Source organism: Oppia nitens, unplaced genomic scaffold, assembly GCF_028296485.1.
Source record: "Oppia nitens isolate AA-2021 unplaced genomic scaffold, nextdenovo-longstitch-racon4-pilon3 scaffold4_pilon_pilon_pilon, whole genome shotgun sequence".
Lineage (NCBI taxonomy): Eukaryota > Metazoa > Arthropoda > Arachnida > Sarcoptiformes > Oppiidae > Oppia > Oppia nitens.
The window spans coordinates 3,559,674-3,576,622 of record NW_026533232.1 but is presented as its reverse complement, the minus strand read 5'-3'; the positions used below and the strand labels follow the sequence as shown (position 1 = coordinate 3,576,622).

General features: G+C 29.1%; 3 protein-coding genes across 9 annotated transcripts; 1 reads left to right on the top strand and 2 right to left on the bottom strand.

Moving 5' to 3' along the window:
* Positions 1-1,053: 1,053 nt before the first annotated feature.
* Positions 1,054-7,847, bottom strand: LOC128960525 (cytoplasmic aconitate hydratase-like). 6 transcript variants are annotated; one of them, XM_054306629.1, is made up of 15 exons: positions 7,319-7,471; positions 7,207-7,255; positions 7,092-7,134; positions 6,809-6,901; positions 6,537-6,734; positions 6,369-6,477; positions 5,916-6,257; positions 4,978-5,839; positions 4,840-4,921; positions 4,014-4,770; positions 3,905-3,943; positions 3,718-3,826; positions 1,526-1,695; positions 1,330-1,468; positions 1,054-1,269 (listed from the first exon to the last, which is right to left on the bottom strand). In XM_054306629.1, the coding sequence occupies exons 3-15, from the start codon at positions 7,102-7,104 to the stop codon at positions 1,150-1,152; spliced, it is 3,033 nt and encodes a 1,010-aa protein (XP_054162604.1). In that variant the 5' UTR covers positions 7,105-7,134; positions 7,207-7,255; positions 7,319-7,471; the 3' UTR covers positions 1,054-1,149. The 6 variants fall into 6 exon arrangements, with proteins under 6 accessions (XP_054162604.1, XP_054162606.1, XP_054162602.1 ...); XM_054306631.1 differs by lacking the exons at positions 7,207-7,255; positions 7,319-7,471 and adding an exon at positions 7,788-7,847; XM_054306627.1 differs by having other exon boundaries at positions 7,092-7,255.
* A 677-nt stretch (positions 7,848-8,524) lies between these two features.
* On the bottom strand, positions 8,525-11,139 carry LOC128960526 (dymeclin-like). Its single transcript, XM_054306634.1, has 7 exons — positions 10,853-11,139; positions 10,637-10,786; positions 10,337-10,558; positions 9,564-10,272; positions 9,379-9,492; positions 8,790-9,317; positions 8,525-8,728 (listed from the first exon to the last, which is right to left on the bottom strand). The coding sequence occupies exons 1-7, from the start codon at positions 11,002-11,004 to the stop codon at positions 8,579-8,581; spliced, it is 2,025 nt and encodes a 674-aa protein (XP_054162609.1). The 5' UTR covers positions 11,005-11,139; the 3' UTR covers positions 8,525-8,578.
* Positions 11,140-11,535: 396 nt separating this feature from the next.
* LOC128959973 (GTPase-activating protein and VPS9 domain-containing protein 1-like) lies at positions 11,536-16,553 on the top strand. 2 transcript variants are annotated; one of them, XM_054306019.1, is made up of 4 exons: positions 11,536-11,864; positions 11,929-13,564; positions 13,625-15,474; positions 15,580-16,553. In XM_054306019.1, exons 1-4 carry the CDS (start codon positions 11,721-11,723, stop codon positions 16,516-16,518), a joined length of 4,569 nt encoding a protein of 1,522 aa, XP_054161994.1. In that variant the 5' UTR covers positions 11,536-11,720; the 3' UTR covers positions 16,519-16,553. The 2 variants fall into 2 exon arrangements, with proteins under 2 accessions (XP_054161994.1, XP_054161993.1); XM_054306018.1 differs by having other exon boundaries at positions 11,929-15,474.
* The last annotated feature ends 396 nt before the right edge of the window (positions 16,554-16,949 follow it).

Sequence of the window (16,949 nt, the reverse complement as noted above, 5' to 3'; positions counted from 1 at the left end):
AAAGTGATGTGATATAGAGTTGCCTTTACTTCAATAGATTTTGGTTTTAGTTTAGTTATGCAAAAATGTTTGGCCCGACTGGCAGTCATTGAGTGAACACTGATATTAATGTAACTTTTCCTGCAGTGACTCAATGTTAGGAACCGATGAATCTTAACTACTGTCACATTGTTTTGTCAATTGAACCAAAAATGTGTTTTTAGCCAACAATTTCAGATTTATTTTAATTATTTTCTATTCAATAGATTTGTTGATGTAATTTATTAATCAAATCTTTATTTCTCCAAATTATCGCTTTAATGACTATAGGACAGTAAGGGAGTGAAAGTTCTGTTAGGACAGGGATGTGAAGGAGTAGACGATTACAAATATATAGTCATTTAATAAAATAGACAATCATTTGTCACGTCCGACAGTATTTAAAATAATGCTATCTATGGCTTGTGATAACATTGGCTGTACTCAAGTCATTGCTATATCGTTATCTGATGACAAAACATATCTCAATCTTTGCTTACAATTGTCTATTGAGTAGAGCAGTAGTAGTAGTAGTAGTAGTAGTAATGGCTTTTGTAGTTCAGGTCTGTGCATCAATTGATCGGATATAAGGCGCCGCACTCACCGAATTAAAATCAGATCGCGACCTACTGGCGCCTACATCTCAATACCATAGCAACCAACAAAATACTGCATCAAAAAGACATGTTATCATAACTTACAAACTTTTGTTAACATAAGATAAATGTGAGGCATAGTTATGTTATGTCAAGTTATGTGGATATTCACCACTTTCTTCATACAACACATCTATAAAAACCACTTTTTAGTGGAGTTTCGCTGCAGTCAAACATTGCACACAAAAATATGACTCTTTATCACAAAAAATACTAAGAATTACTGTACTGTACATCAAATTGAATGTAAAGCCAAATCAATTCAGCAAAAAATATGAAAACTAATACATTAATGTTATACAGTATTCATATTATATAAAATATTGATTCTCATCTTTATTGCTATTTTATACATTACATCAATTATTTAATAATTTGATTGTCATTTTAGCCAATTTATTATATATAAAATTATTAGACATTTAAAAATAATATTTAATAACAATTTTGAAAAATAAGTTATTTTATAACATTTTTATGGTTTATTAAGGAGTTGTCGTAACATATAGTGAAGAATACCGCCATTTCTATAGTATTCGAGTTCTACTTCTGTGTCAAATCGCATAATCACTTCAAAGCTTTTTCCGTTATCCAGCTTTCAGAAGAAAATATCAAAATTAAAAATAAATTAAAAAAATTTCATTTAATAATTTACTTTAACTGAAATCCTATGTCTTGTCGATAAATTGTCCGGAATGTCAATACTATACAACTCCTTAGCCGTCAATCCTAAAGACTCAGTGTTTTGTCCGTTCATGAATTGCAAGGGAATGATTCCCATACCAATCAAATTGCTATTAATTATATCAAAAATTACATTTTATTGTTATATAAATTTTAATAAAACAGACCTGCGATGAATGCGTTCAAAACTTTCAGCGATAACAGCCCTAACACCCAAAAGATAAGGTCCTTTTGCTGCCCAATCTCGTGATGAACCGCATCCATACTCTTTACCACAAATTATAATCAGAGGTATTTCCTCAGATTTGTATAACTCTGAGGCATCAAATACACTCATCTATCAAGTAATACATTGGAATCAACTATTAATATAATATTATATTTAAAAACAAAATATCTATTTTTATAAAATTTAGTAAAAACAATATTTACTATTTAATGTTATAATAATAATTATTATTGAATTAATTTTTATTCTATATTTTTTAAATTGATAAAAATGTCTTTTTTTATAAATCGTTAACTATATTTAATCTTTTTAATAATTTAATTTATTATAAATTCATCAATCAATTAACTCATAAGTTAAAAACAATACAGAAATTATACATTCAAACAATTAGAAATGATTTTCACTCACATTATGTATGAGTTATTGCATTTTTACTCTCCGTTTCCAACTGTTTCAGACTATTATAACTCCCAAATTATCCTAACATATCCTAAGTATACTTATAATAATGTAATTCAATGTTATATAATATTAGAAAAGTAAAAAGTGTAGAAATTGTGGTCTTATCTAACATAACATCACTGTCTTTTAGTGTCAAATTATTAATTGATATTTGAGTTAAGAAATTATTATTTAATTGATTTAATATTATATTAACTTTGAAACTAAACACAAAAAATCATTTGAAAATAATAATTTTTTGTTTATATTATATATTAAACAATATTTATAAAATTTAGATGTAATGTAAATAAATTATTTTAAATCAAAAAATTAATTAGTTATAAATAAATATTTAAATATTTATGTTTTTATAATATACAGAATATTCTGTGATAAATATTTACTCAAGTTTTATATCTATGTTTATAAATATTATATTAAATTTAATTTTTTATTATATAAATAAAAACTATAAAATCACAAAATCTAAATAAAATAAATGTTTTAAATAATTAAAATCTGTTATAAAATATATCTCTAAATTATAATATTATTATTCAATAAAGAATATACTTAATATGTTTTATAAATTGTTTTAAAAATAGTTATTTATTAATATTTTTAAATTATTAAAATATGTCATTTGTTTATAAATACAAAAATTTTATGTTATAAACAAATGTGTCATTGCGTTACACTTTAAATGAGTTCATTACTATTTATTGAATTTTCACCCAATTATGCAACAAAATAAACACAATAAAAATATAACATTTTCTAATAATATATACACACTTATTGTAACTTTAGTCGTCTAATAATAAACACATTTTGCAAATTAAGATAATCTACTAAAAACAATATCACAGGTGTGTAAAACTCAAAAGTAATATTTAATTTGTATGTAATTAAATTCAAATCATTGATTCAAAAATGTTAATAGTAAAAAAAATTCTCATATATTATATAATAATTATTTTATAAATTAATATTTTCAACAAAATTATAAAAATTTTAGACTAATAGTGCAAACTAATTATTTAGTTAAAATTATTTAAAATTATTATTTAAAATTATTATTTAAAATTAATATTAATTTAAGACATTGTGTGACACTGTAATTATGTACTACTGTATAGTATTACCGATATATGATATTTTAAATTAAAATTTTTAATTAATACAGTATTCAGTAATAATTATTATTAATTATATGTAAACAACAATACAGTAACTACAGTATTACATAATGTAATGTAATTTACACTAAAGTAAAGTACAATATAATATAATATTTTTTAATTATTAAAATTAATTTTATCCAATTATATGTTTATAATTTTATTTAAATTAGATATTTCATTAGATCTTTGTATGTTAGACTGATTATTAAACTTAAGAATTACACATTTAATTACTGATATAACGATTATAAAAAGATTAAGCATTGAAAACATCTTTTTAACACAATTTTTGATAAAATTTTTGACAAATTTTTGATTAAGTTTAACTTCAAAATATAATTACCTATTTTTATCGTTTATAATTATATTATAACTTTTGGTGGAAACTTTACTTTTTCTATAATAACTTTACTTAAATAATAGTTTATCAATATTGAAATGATTTACTTGTTATAAAAATATATATGATATGATATATTAAGCAAATTATGATACCAACCTCTTTACCAGTAGAAATGTGCAAAGTGTATGGTCCGGGTTTACTCATTAATTTGTTGACCAAACGTATGTTAGCAAATGTACCCCTTGTCATAATTGCATCGTTACCTCTAAATGTATATAAAGTTATAAACATTTAAATATTGTATTATTAATACAAAAGTTAAACGAAAAAAATATTTCAATACCTGCGAGAACCGTACGAATTGAAAGCTGACGGAGAGATTCTATAAGAGATTAAGTAATTATATAAAATTGCATTAGTATTGTATTAATATAAAAATAAATAAAACAAACCCCCTTTCCATCAGATATTTAGCGGCCGGACTGTTACGTGCAATAGAACCGGCAGGTGATATGTGATCAGTTGTGACGGAATCACCTAAATTCAAGAGCACTCTTGCATTATGAATGGATTCAATTTTAGATAGTTTAGCCTTCATTCCATCAAAATATGGCGGAGATTTTATATATGTAGAGTTTGGATCAAATTCATAAAGAAGATTATTAGAAGCATTCAATTGATTCCAACGTTCATTTCCGTAGCGAATCTTTGAATAAACTTCTTTAAACATTCCGGGAATAACACACTTCTGTTCCATTTCATGAATCTCTTGTCTTTGCGGCCATATATCCCGTAAGAAGACTTCATTACCAGATGTGTCTTTACCTAAAGGCTCAGTTTCAAAATCTATATTAACAGTTCCAGCGATAGCATAAGCCACTACTAATAGAGGTGATGCCAAATAATTAGCCCGAGTGTTGGGATGTACTCGACCCTCAAAATTACGATTTCCTGAAAGTACACTCACAGCCACCAAATCTCCTTTATCTATAGCCTCGACTATTGGTTCGGGAAGTGGCCCACTGTTACCAATACATGTCATACATCCATAGCCAACGATATCAAAACCCAATTTTTCCAGATAAGGAGTAACTCCGGATTCATTAAGATAATAAGTGACAACACCACTTCCCGGAGACATTGATGTCTTAATATAAGGTGCAACTGATAAACCTTTTTCTACAGCCTTTTTGCACAACAAACCCGCACCTATATGTTTAGTATTTTTCCATTACCGATAAATCAATTATATACAATTATGCGAACAATAATATTTACCCAACATTACTGAAGGATTGCTTGTGTTTGTACACGAAGTGATGGCTGATATAACAATAGATCCGTGAGAAAGAGTATACTCCTGTAAATGAATATAAAAAAATTATTTTGTCAATAAAATTAATTAAAAAAACATACTTTTCCATCAAATATGAAAGGAATGCATGCTTTTGTTTTATCACTAGAAATGCCAAATCCTTTAAAACTAATTTTATTGGTCAAACATTGTTGGAAATCCTCTTTCATTTGCGATACCGAGACCCTGTCATGAGGTCTTTTAGGTCCACTAACACTGGGAGTAATAGATCCCAAATCAAGTTCAATGACTTGAGAAAACACAGGATCTTCATTGCTGTCATTGTAATCATTTCTAAACATTTTTACTTTTCTTAAATAAGTTTCGGCATATTTTATAACATCTTCCGGACGACCAGTTTTTGTTAAATATTGGAAAGTTTTCTCATCGGTTGGAAAGAAACCAATGGTAGCTCCATATTCTGGACACATGTTTGCAATGGTTGCCCGATCTGCTATAGACAGTTCAGAAACTCCCGGTCCGTAAAACTCAACAAATTTTCCGACGACACCGAGTTGTCGCAAATTCTTAGTTATAGTCAAAACAACATCAGTTGAAGTTGCATATGGAGGAAGTGTTCCCACTAACTTATATCCCACAACTTCTGGTAAAACCATACATATAGCCTGACCTAACATTACTGCTTCAGCTTCAATGCCACCGACACCCCAACCAACTACTCCGAGACCATTAATCATTGTTGTGTGTGAGTCTAGTCCCACAACACTGTCCGGATATAATATATTGTCATCGCTTTTAAAGACAACTCGTGCCAAATACTCGAGATTCACCTGATGGCAGATTCCAGAACCGGGAGGAATAATAGTCGTATTCTTGAGAGCATTTGCCCCCCACTTCAAGAATTCAAATCTCTCTTTGTTTCGTTCAAATTCTAGTTCTTCATTCCGATGAAGAGCTTCGGCACTGATTTATAAATTATTTTATTACAAATTTAAAATCAATGTTTTGTTAGTATAAAGAAAATTAGTTAAAGTCAAACCCCAATGACTTAAGTCGATGAAAGGGACAGGTCTTATGTTTCAATTTAGAGTCTGCGTATGGATTGATCCCATTATTTAAGCTTAGATTTTCAATACTCGGGATTAACTGCTCTTTAAGACTATCTTTATTATTGTTAGGAGTATGTGATATGTGTGGTCTCAATGGTTGCCAGCTTTCCAAAGGAGTTGAGTTCAAAGATAATCCATTTGAAAGTGGATGTCTCTTAAGGGGAATTGAATTTTTTGATAATGTTTTTGCGAGAGCGCACTGACCACTACCGGCACAGTCATCGCAAATAGCATTTATCACTTCACTTGATTTTGCCGTTTTTTGTAACACACTATTGGAAAATTGGCAACAATTATGACAACAATTGAGTAACAATTGGTAACTATATTAGACACGCTTTGCAAAGACTCAAAGACACAGATATATGAAAAACAAAGCATACGTTCGCGAGAAGTCCACCTGAACTGAGTGGTCAATCACCAGATCTGCCGGACATAAAGGATTGATTTTGTTGGCGTCACCACCGAGTTTGGCAAATGCTTCTCTCATTGCTATATAATAATAAATATAATATTTAATATTAATTGTCACTAATTGATACAATCATCACCAGCGAAATCGACAACTGCGGGAACTCCTGTCAAGTCTTGTAAGATAACTCTCGATGGTTTAAATGGTATTTCTGCGTTTGATTTCTGTTGTATTTCCCAATCAATTATATTTTGGACGTCTTTTTCCTTTACTTGAAATCCATCACAACTTCTTACGGCTGATTCCAGAAGAACACGAATACTAAACGGAAGTCTTTCTGTATATAAATATAACATAATTTATAAATTATATTATTATTTCAAAAAATAATAGTTTAGTCATTATATTAACCATATTTTGATGGATTAAGAGTAGAGATATCATAATATTGATAGTTATTGCCATCCAATTCAATATTCTTCAGTAAATATGACAACGGATTTACTAATTAATTAAAATTATTAATATTAATAAACAGTATATACTGTACAGTGATATACAGTATAATACTGTATTAATCTTAAATGTATTATCTTATCGATAAAGTCATACAATTTTATTAATTCAAATCTATTTTATTACAACATTTAAATTTTTATTTTTAAAAATAATTAAATCAAATTAAATTATTTACCGTTTGATGACATATCTTGATTGCTGTTATAACCCCGTAATGACTATATAATAGCAATAAACAAATTAATATAAATGTTTATCATTTAATAGGAAATACTGTTAAAAGTGAATACGTGATCGACTATTGACTACAAGTTTGCAAATAAGTTATAACAGTGACAACTGTGACAATCAAATCAAATGAATATTAAATTGATTTAAATTATATATTAATATTAATAATACCTATACTTTGTGTTGACAACCAATTATGATACTTATAATCTAATGCTAACCACAATTGCTTTTAATTTTATTACTTCTTTATTATATAATATGTATATTTCCTCATTTGTATAACAGTTATACTGTACTGTACTGTACACTACACTACTGTACGATATAATGTAATTATTTTATATTTGAGCATAAAATACATAAATATGTATAATTAAGGTAAAATATACCGCTACAGTATAACATACATACAATTACAAACTAGAAATTTTAGAAAAATTACAATGTATTATACTGTAATAAAAAGTTACATTGTTTTAAATGTTTAATATGTTTAATAAGTGAACCATTTTAGGGAATTAGACACAAAAGTCTTTGTTTATGTTTTATATGATTTTTGTCATCAAAATTATAGTTTTTTTTTCACTTAACTGTAATCTAAATTTGCAAACATTTAATTTAGTCATTCATTGCTTACATTGTGAATGAAAACAAAAAATGTCAAATTAGATGACCCCAGGAGTTGGTATGAAACCCCCAAACATTATGGCTATTCCACACAATCATGTGATGTATCAAAATGACCTAGAGCACCATCTAAAACTAATACTAGGATACTGTACAGTATATTACATATTAATAGCTGTATGTCATATGAATATGTGATATACAGAATACCCTAAGTGTATGATATACTATACATTATAGGAATAATTTAATTATAAATTATTATAATTTAAAGTGTGTTATATAAATGATATGAATCTATTATTTTATACAATATACGGATATACTTAATGTACATTTTAATATACTGTACTGTATTTCTATAGTCTATATTTTATGATTTGTATTTTTTTCAAAATATATACACATTTGAAATCAGTATATTGTATCAAAATTTACAAATCATGAGTAAAAATAATAAGATGTAATGAAAAATAGACATAAAAATATTATTATCGTGTAATGGTATGTATCGGTTATATACAGTAATACCTTAACCGCAATACTTATTTTATGACCTGTCATTGTATACCCTATTCCATGGTTATACTGTAGTACATTAACAAATCATTATAATAATATAATAGAAATGCTTAAAATTTTTATTAATTAACTTTACATATATTATATTAATATTTAAAAATAAATAAATTATATCATATAAAAATCATCTAAATATCTCAATACATTACAGTTGTATTAGGCGCCCATTCCATACAATTAGATAAATAATAATATATTAGATATAATTTGTTTAATAAATTAATTGTTTCGGTAAGGATTAAAAAGTAAAATATTTTGTGAATTCCAATAAATATGTGACGACCGGAACACTAGAGACCAGATGTAGGGAATAAAAAATTCTTCGGGCTGTTCGTCCTCAACGTATCGGAACCTCAATTCCGGGAATTTCTAACAATATATATATTTTTTAATTTACAAAATAAAAAGTTGTTATTATTTGATAGCAAACCTTAAGCCTATCAGATGGCCATTGAAGTGACGACTGTTGTATTATTTCGTATACTTCTGCAACCGAAAGATTTCTATCGACTGATTCAATTCGGTTCGAGAAATATGTCAAAACCGTCTCAATGTTCATAACAATGTCCTGAAAGCACGGGTGAGAGTGAAAAGGCTCTAATACTTGTCGCTTATATAACAAAGTATAAACTAAATTAGGGTTATTAGTCAACTGTGCGGCCAAACAGGCGTTTATTATTTCCAAAAGCATTCGTAAAACTTCTTCAAATATAGAAACGTCTTGGACTACATCCGGTACCACTGAATTAGTCTCACAATCAGAACTGGCATCAGACTGGACCACACCGTTTGATGTCTTATTATCGTTAGTTTGTATCTCTTCTAGAATTTTATTGAATTTTTTGGATAATTTTTCAAATAGTGATACCAGTCTTTGTGAGACATAAGGACTGAGACGTTTAAAATGATTCGACATATTGGCTAATGTGGCGCAAAGATTAGTGTGTAAAAAGCGGTCCTAAAAATTAAATAATATTAAAATAATATAAAAAGTGGTAAATAGATAAAATCATTATTACTCTGGATCTCGACATATTGTATTGAATGGTTCGAATAACAATAAGAATAATAAGACCACCCAAAGATATTTCGGTAAGTTGTCTATCAGTATACCAAACAATACTCTTCAATGTCTTCAAATCAAAACAAAACAAACCGGTAATACAAATATTAATAGTTAAAAAAATATATTGAATAAACTTACGATGTCGTGAATGGATTCGTTAAATAGATTATCTTCGCTGAGAACCAAAAGAATAATTAAAGCCATATAAATATGATGTGAGTTACGGTCAGGGGATGTATAAAGAATTTTTAATATAGGAATCACCAGTTGATCCAATTCAAGTGCACGACTCAATACAAATGACTTAAAGTAGTGATTACGATGGAGAAGCATATATAGTAGAAGTGTTGTTTGATCGTCATTAAGGTTAACACAAAGGGTTTTATAGAGTTTTGTAAAATCTATTTTAAATCCGGTGACCGTCTGGTCTGTAGCTGTTTTGGACTCAAGTTGTGAATCACAGCAACTAAATAAAGCTTCTCTATAGGGATTCACTTCAGTTGTGCAATGATTGGTCAAAACCAAAAGCAAAAGCAAACTCTGTCGGGCAAGAAATGCCGGTTTATCACTGTCGCCACCTTTGCCATAGCCAAGAGTCAAAACATTCCAAAGACCAGAAGCTAAACCCAAGATAATACTTCCGCTCTGAAACTCTGGTGCAGGTCTTTGAGCGACAAAGTTTGTTAAAAGACTTTTAGTTAATAATAAGGCATGAATTGCACATTTCTTCTGCATAACTAATCTATAAATGGATGACTTGTTTGCCGGTCGGGCCGAATACATCTGAGTTGACAAAAGTACTAAAAGACCATTGATTGCTTCCAATTGAAGATTATATGTCATATCACTGATTAGTTAATCAATTAATTAATTTCAAACTTTATTGAAACTATTTAGAAATAAATGGTTACCTCAGAGGAATATCCACTAGAATCTCAATTAATGCATTCAACAGTTGTTCAATAATAACGAGACCGGACTCTTCATTCTTATCGCTTTTTGTATCGTTTGAGTCGACAATTGCCACGAAATGACGAATTATATTATCTTCAGTAAGTGTTTCAATCAAATACTTAGCGGCCGATCTCAAGATGAATAAAGCGTTATATGTTTGCCATACAATCAAATTATAACTAATTGACAAAACAATCATTTATGGTATATATTACTATATATAGTATACTATCCTAAGTGTGTCTATTGATAAATACTTTTGTTGATCACTCTCTTCTTCTTTCAATTGACTTGTTTTGTTGATTACAATGCGGACAATGGATCCGATGTTATGTGAAGTTAAATTGTTTTCAATAAGAGTGGACAGCAAAGGAGCGACGTTTTCATCAAAAAACTTCTGTTCATTACTTAAGTGATAATAAAATGAATTAATAGTGATATAAATCAATGGTAGATATCATTTGATATAATACCACATTTGCGGCAAATTGTCGAAAGCAAAGGACAGCAATTGTTTCCAGAAGTCATCATTTGATGCATCGGTACTAATGTGTTGATTGGACACCAATTTGTTTAAGTATTGGTTTTGCTTTAAATTGTTTAATGAGCTTATATTGAGACCCATCAGTGATATTGTTTTGATAATACTATTAATTAATTATAATTTAATTATAATTATATTAAAGTCATTAACAGTTGCATTGGTTGTCAAAATCCCAACACATATAACATACACATCATTACATTTGTTATTTAATTTCAATACATATTAATATACACTAAATGTATACCTATTTTATTATATTAAATACAGTATTAATATAACAGTAGTGCACGTGTAGACAGTCAATAACGCTAATTATTATTTATTTATTTTATTTATATAAAAATTTAAAGTATTAATAGACATGAATTGTTAAATACTTTATTAAATTATATTTGATTAATCAATTGTTTTTTAATTCATTCATTTATTATATATTATAATTTAATTAAAATATTTGACCCAAACTTTTTTACATTAAATTTAAAGACCCATTATTTTTAAAATACTGTAAATTTAATTTATATTCAAAACTGTAGTAATATTTGGTAACGTTATATATGAATATATATTTGAGGTCAAATGTTATGAAATATTATTATTATTATTATTATTATGACTACAGTATAGGATATATTGTCTATTGAATGAATTGATTGATTGATTGACTCAATAGTGAATTTATGGATCAATTGATGAATTGATTTAATGATTAATTTGTGACACAATTATGACATTTGATGTCAACATTGTTTTGACACTAAATCTATTGATTTGATACGACTCTGACTTTGAATATGAAAACAAAGAAGTGGTTACCGGACTCAAGAGGCCAACGAAATGATGGTTCGTTTGATTTGTTGGATTTGTGGCAACATTTAAGACGAGAGCATATCTTCGTTTCCAATGAAAGATATCAATTGCAGAAACTCAATGAAAAGGTATTATTATTTAGTAATTTATTTGATGACATAATTATCTGACTTTTTGTTATTGATTTGACAGATGATAATAAGCTCATCCCGAGTATTCAATACATCTTATATATCACGAGAGCAGCGGTCAAACTGTGAACGTCTTCTAACTCATGGAAACAGTGATCTCTTGAACTGTTGTAATGCATCCAATCGTTTGGAAAGTCTTCACTTTGTCGACTCATACAAGAAGTTGACAGCAAATGAATTGCATATTTCAGAGTTAATGAGTTTTCTTCGAAAAACTCCAGAAGTGTTGGCTAAGTGTGTAATAAGTATTGGAAAAGTGAAGCCAGAAATGGTTGAAAATATATCACATATTATTTTGTCGACTCTTTACTCCAATTGTATCTTAAGTGAAGATAAAGTGTTTGCATTGAATCTAATGAAACATTTGATTGTTTTGGAGTTATCTGTTCTCCCAAATCCACGGCGAGTATTGCGTTACAATTGGTGTGCTTTTAATCATATTTATCGGTTATTTTGCGACCAAATATTGGATGCAAAGCCCTTCCTTACGGCAGCACTTTATGAGCCAATTATGCAATTGTTAGCCGAAGACGATCTGTTCTTAGATATGGATCCTAATAGAGCTGCCGTCAGGTTTGCTCCGTCCGAACGGATCAGACATTTTGGTAAAGAAGGGACTCAATTATATTATGAAAATCTTCAGAAGTATAGAATTTGGACAATCAATAAATTAGCACATTTTGTCACGAAGTTTATAGAAGGCATTCAAAACAATATTTACTGCTTTCCTCACAGTCTTTCGTGGATTATAAGACAACTCTATGTTATTATTATTGAAAACAAAAATATTGAGTCTCGAGAAGTCGGTGCCATTTGCACTGATCTCTTGTTTGGCTTTTTTATTTGTCCCGCTATTTTGAATCCCGATTTTTTGGGTATTACCGACGCTCATGTCAGTCATATTTCACGATTTAATTTACAACAAATTGCGCAAATCATTCAAATGTTAGCTCTCTCTAAATGGGAACAAATTGATTCTAAATTAGACGATCTCTACTCTAAGGTACCTAAAGAAGGAATTGCAAAACTATTGGATCAAATCCTTGATAAACGTAATGATGATTTACCAGAAGAACTTAATAATCCACAGATTATTACTAAATATTCAGTTCTTATATCAGAATTTGAGCTCAAATTATTTGTTAATATTTTAAACCAATTGAATATTGAAACAGTCGATGAAAATATAAAGAAAATGAAGGAAATTCTTGATAAAATTCCTGAGAATTTTATTATTGAAAGCAATGATAAATCAAATGTAAATTTAAATCCAGAAAATTCACCGCGAAATCGAAGAAGTATTTTAAACAGGGTTACTAAAAATAAGGGTAAATTGACTGAAACATCTATCACTTCACAAAATGAATTAATTAACAACCAAAACAAGTTTAGTGACAATCAATTAGCAGATGTATTAGTGATACCTATTGGAAGCACTCGTGATTGTCCCGGAATGCTCTCTGAAGATAAAGTATTAAAAGCTGAACAACAAAAGCGATCGACAAAAGTTAGACTGAATTTGGATTTATTGTTAACTCAAAATAATGAAGAGACTGAAAGTGTTGTCAGTGCTGTCAGCGGTAGTGAAAAAAGGACACGATTTTCATTATCTCAAGATCAGGAATCAATTGGAACAAGTGATAACTTAGAAGCCATCTCTGAGGCCGCTTCTAATCATTCTGTTGAATCCTCTTTAGATTTAGAGAATGAAAACGACAATATGTCTGATATGGTTTCAGCGAATGTTAGCTCAGGTAGAGGAACGCCTAATGTCAGCGGTCGTGATACCCCTTCATCACACTCTCCGAATCAATCGAGTCCTTCGTCTGATGAAGAAGTCGAAGATGAGCCGATGGCAGATGCAGTTGCAGTGCCCGTAAATATTGTCAGTTCTCGTAATAACTCAACTTTCAGACGTCTTAATACTATTCCCGTAACTCAACCCAATCGTCCCGCTAATAGAGACGACATTGAAGACAAATTTGGTAAATTTGATATAAAACCTGTGGCTGCTGTCGATGAAACTAAATCAATGTTAAGCGACACCTGGAGTACTGATGTTTTGGGCAGTGATTCGGAAGCTATCGAACAATCGGATAATTTAACAAATTTACAAACTCCGGGAATTAATATGTTATTTGCTGGACAACAGTCACAAACATTGCAATCAATTTTGGATTCATCAGAAACTGCCAGTCAGAGTGATGCCTGGAGTACTGATGTGTTGACATCAGATACTGAAAGATTAAAAGAGTTTGATCCGGACGATAGTGTTAGTGTCACCCGATCGGAACCTGAAGAAGAAACTATGTCTTATGAGTGCAATAGTCTTATTGAAAGTCCTAAGAATGGGACACTTAAACAAAGAAACGTCAAAATTGGTCCAAATTTGGCTCATTTTTCACAAGATGTTACCGATTCTTCTGGCACTTCTACAATAATTCGGTCCAAGAGTTCAAATTCGAATTCATTGAAATTAATAAATTTAGCAAAAAATGAAATCGAAAGGAATTCATTTGGTGATACACTTGTTAGTGATAATAGTGACCATTTTGGTGATAGCTTTTCTATGTCTTTATCGCCCACTTTATTATCACATAATATGCAATCACTCGGAAGGTTAACATTTGATGTCCGAAAGTTTGAAGAGGATGTTAACGTTCGGTCTGTAATTAATGACAATATATCTAAATGTAATGTTATGTCTACTAATGGATCCAATGTTTCTGAATTATTATCTATTGATTTGATACAAAAGAAAGTAACAAAACAAATAAATAACGATTTAGTCAATAGTTTGATTGATTTTGAAATGGATATCTCTAATGATGCCAATCAAACAGTAAAGACTATGGAATCAAATAATATGATTTGTAAGATGCAAACTGAAGAGCATTCAAGTGAACAATTGACAGTTTCAAGTGATTCAACATTTAATACTTCAGATCTATCGATATGTAGTACAAGTAGTACTATTGAGATAAAAAATGTTAATAAACAATTCAATCACGAATCTACCGGTGCGATACCAAAAACTTTAAGACCTATTATAAATACAAGCGGTCGTCATCCGGGATATTCACCTAATGATGATGAACTCAACCGTCACACTAATAGAAAAGGATTTTTCAAATTTTCAAACTTTAAAACAACTTTCAAAGACAAAATGCGTTCACTTAAAGACAACAAAAGAGTTTCATCTAATGATGACTATTATGATTACGATTCTTCTAAATTCAATCAATCGAATGCTGATTACAGTATCAATGAATCTTCAGATGAAATTTTGGCCAAATATAGAGCTAAAAGTTGTTTAATGAATACGACTAGTGATGAGAGTCCTATAAAAGCAAATATAACAACAGATATGCTTATTGATGAAGAAAAGAATAATTCATTGAATGAATTGGAAGTTCTTGAGATCACTAAAAGAAAATTAAGACGAGTTCTAAGTTTAATTGATTTGATTACAATACCAGCTCTTATGAATCATACGAGTAATGCTAATAATAGGACAAAAGTTAATGAAATTATTAATATTCTTAAGGTATGGCATAAACATTGAGAAAATGATTTATATTTAGTAACAATTTATTACAATTTACTAGTTTTTAACATTTGTTGTATTAATGAAATATTATATTAATTTTAGTTACTTCGCGCTGAAGCTATAAATCTTAGGAATATAAGTCATTCAGTTTTATTGAACGAAACTCTTCGCAGTATTGAATCTCTCGATGAAAATACATTTCAAAAGTTGTTTTGGTCTTTAAAAGAGGATTACAAGAAAAGGAGTGTTTATATATCATATCTGACACGATGTCGACAACAGTTATTGTCGAGTTTGGCTTATTTTGATAGTATTTTACAACACATTGAACGGGAAAAATCTATTTGTTCTCGAAATTTGATATCACTTTCTGTAAAACAATTTCTTGAACGTAAAGACAGAAGCGTACAATTGTTTATCAAGAAGTTTCAATCACTGATAGCGGCCGACGAAAAGACACAATTAGTCGATAAATTTATGGTTTTTCTTGAAAGTACTTTAAATAGTGATAGTCAGTGGCAATCGGCTACTGAAGACCAGTTAGAAATGGCTAAACAACTGATTGAGAGACAAGTGATGAGTCAGATCTATATTCATGCACTTTATCCTAATGGTGACGGAGATGTCTTACGCGATCAAATTCTTCATAAATACATTCAAAATTTATCGCAAACTATAACACCAAACCATAAACATCTAGGAATCCCAAAGATATACCACTCAGAGAGTCCCTGGCCTTCAGCTCAACATGAAATACAAGCCATTGGCGCTCATAAGACACCCCGAGATAAGATCAAGTGTGTGGTCAAGTGTTGCACTAATATTATGAATTTGTTGAGTTTAGCCACAGACAGATCGGTTCCAGCGGCAGATGATTTGATGCCTGTTCTCGTCTTTGTTCTCATCAAAGCAAATCCACCATCACTTTTGTCAACTGTTCAATACGTCAGCAGTTTCTACGACAAGCATTTTGAAGGCGAAGAAGCGTATTGGTGGACACAGTTTTGTTCAGCCATTGAATTCATTAAAACTATGGATTAATCCATCCATTTATTGATTTTATTGCAAAACTATTAATAGGGTTCACAATATATATATATATATATATAATGAATTAACTTTTATTAATATTATTTATTTAACAATAATAATAATATATTTTTGTTATATTAATGGTAATTATGTTTTATAAATATGATATAATGATATGATATAATCATTTTATTGATAAATTAATATTATATTTCAAATGAAAATTTACTTTTAATTATTTAATAAAAAATACTTATTTATTGTCAAACAAAAGCTTATTGTATTAGTTATGCGATCAATGAACCAAACGATTAAAGATAGCAATTATTCGTTCAATAAGTTATTTACAATAATATTATACAGAAAATAGTTTGCGCTTTAATTTTGGTTATAAAATAGTTTTTAATAATATAAACAAAAGTATATGACGTCATAGTATG

Bases quoted from the DNA above. Each gene is read 5' to 3' on its own strand.
- LOC128959973 (XM_054306018.1), top strand. From the start codon at position 11,721: ATGAAAACAAAGAAGTGGTTACCGGACTCAAGAGGCCAACGAAATGAT. The intron at 11,865-11,928 runs GTATTATTATTT...TTGATTTGACAG, and splicing joins TGCAGAAACTCAATGAAAAG to ATGATAATAAGCTCATCCCG. The intron at 15,475-15,579 runs GTATGGCATAAA...TATTAATTTTAG, and splicing joins AAATTATTAATATTCTTAAG to TTACTTCGCGCTGAAGCTAT.
- LOC128960526 (XM_054306634.1), bottom strand. From the start codon at position 11,004: ATGGGTCTCAATATAAGCTCATTAAACAATTTAAAGCAAAACCAATAC. The intron at 10,273-10,336 runs GTAACCATTTAT...TTAACTAATCAG, and splicing joins CTAGTGGATATTCCTCTGAG to TGATATGACATATAATCTTC. The intron at 9,318-9,378 runs GTAATAATGATT...TTTAATTTTTAG, and splicing joins ACAATATGTCGAGATCCAGA to GACCGCTTTTTACACACTAA.
- LOC128960525 (XM_054306631.1), bottom strand. The intron at 6,258-6,368 runs GTATGCTTTGTT...ATTTTCCAATAG, and splicing joins CAGGTGGACTTCTCGCGAAC to TGTGTTACAAAAAACGGCAA. The intron at 1,696-3,717 runs GTTGGTATCATA...ATTACTTGATAG, and splicing joins ACATTTCTACTGGTAAAGAG to ATGAGTGTATTTGATGCCTC.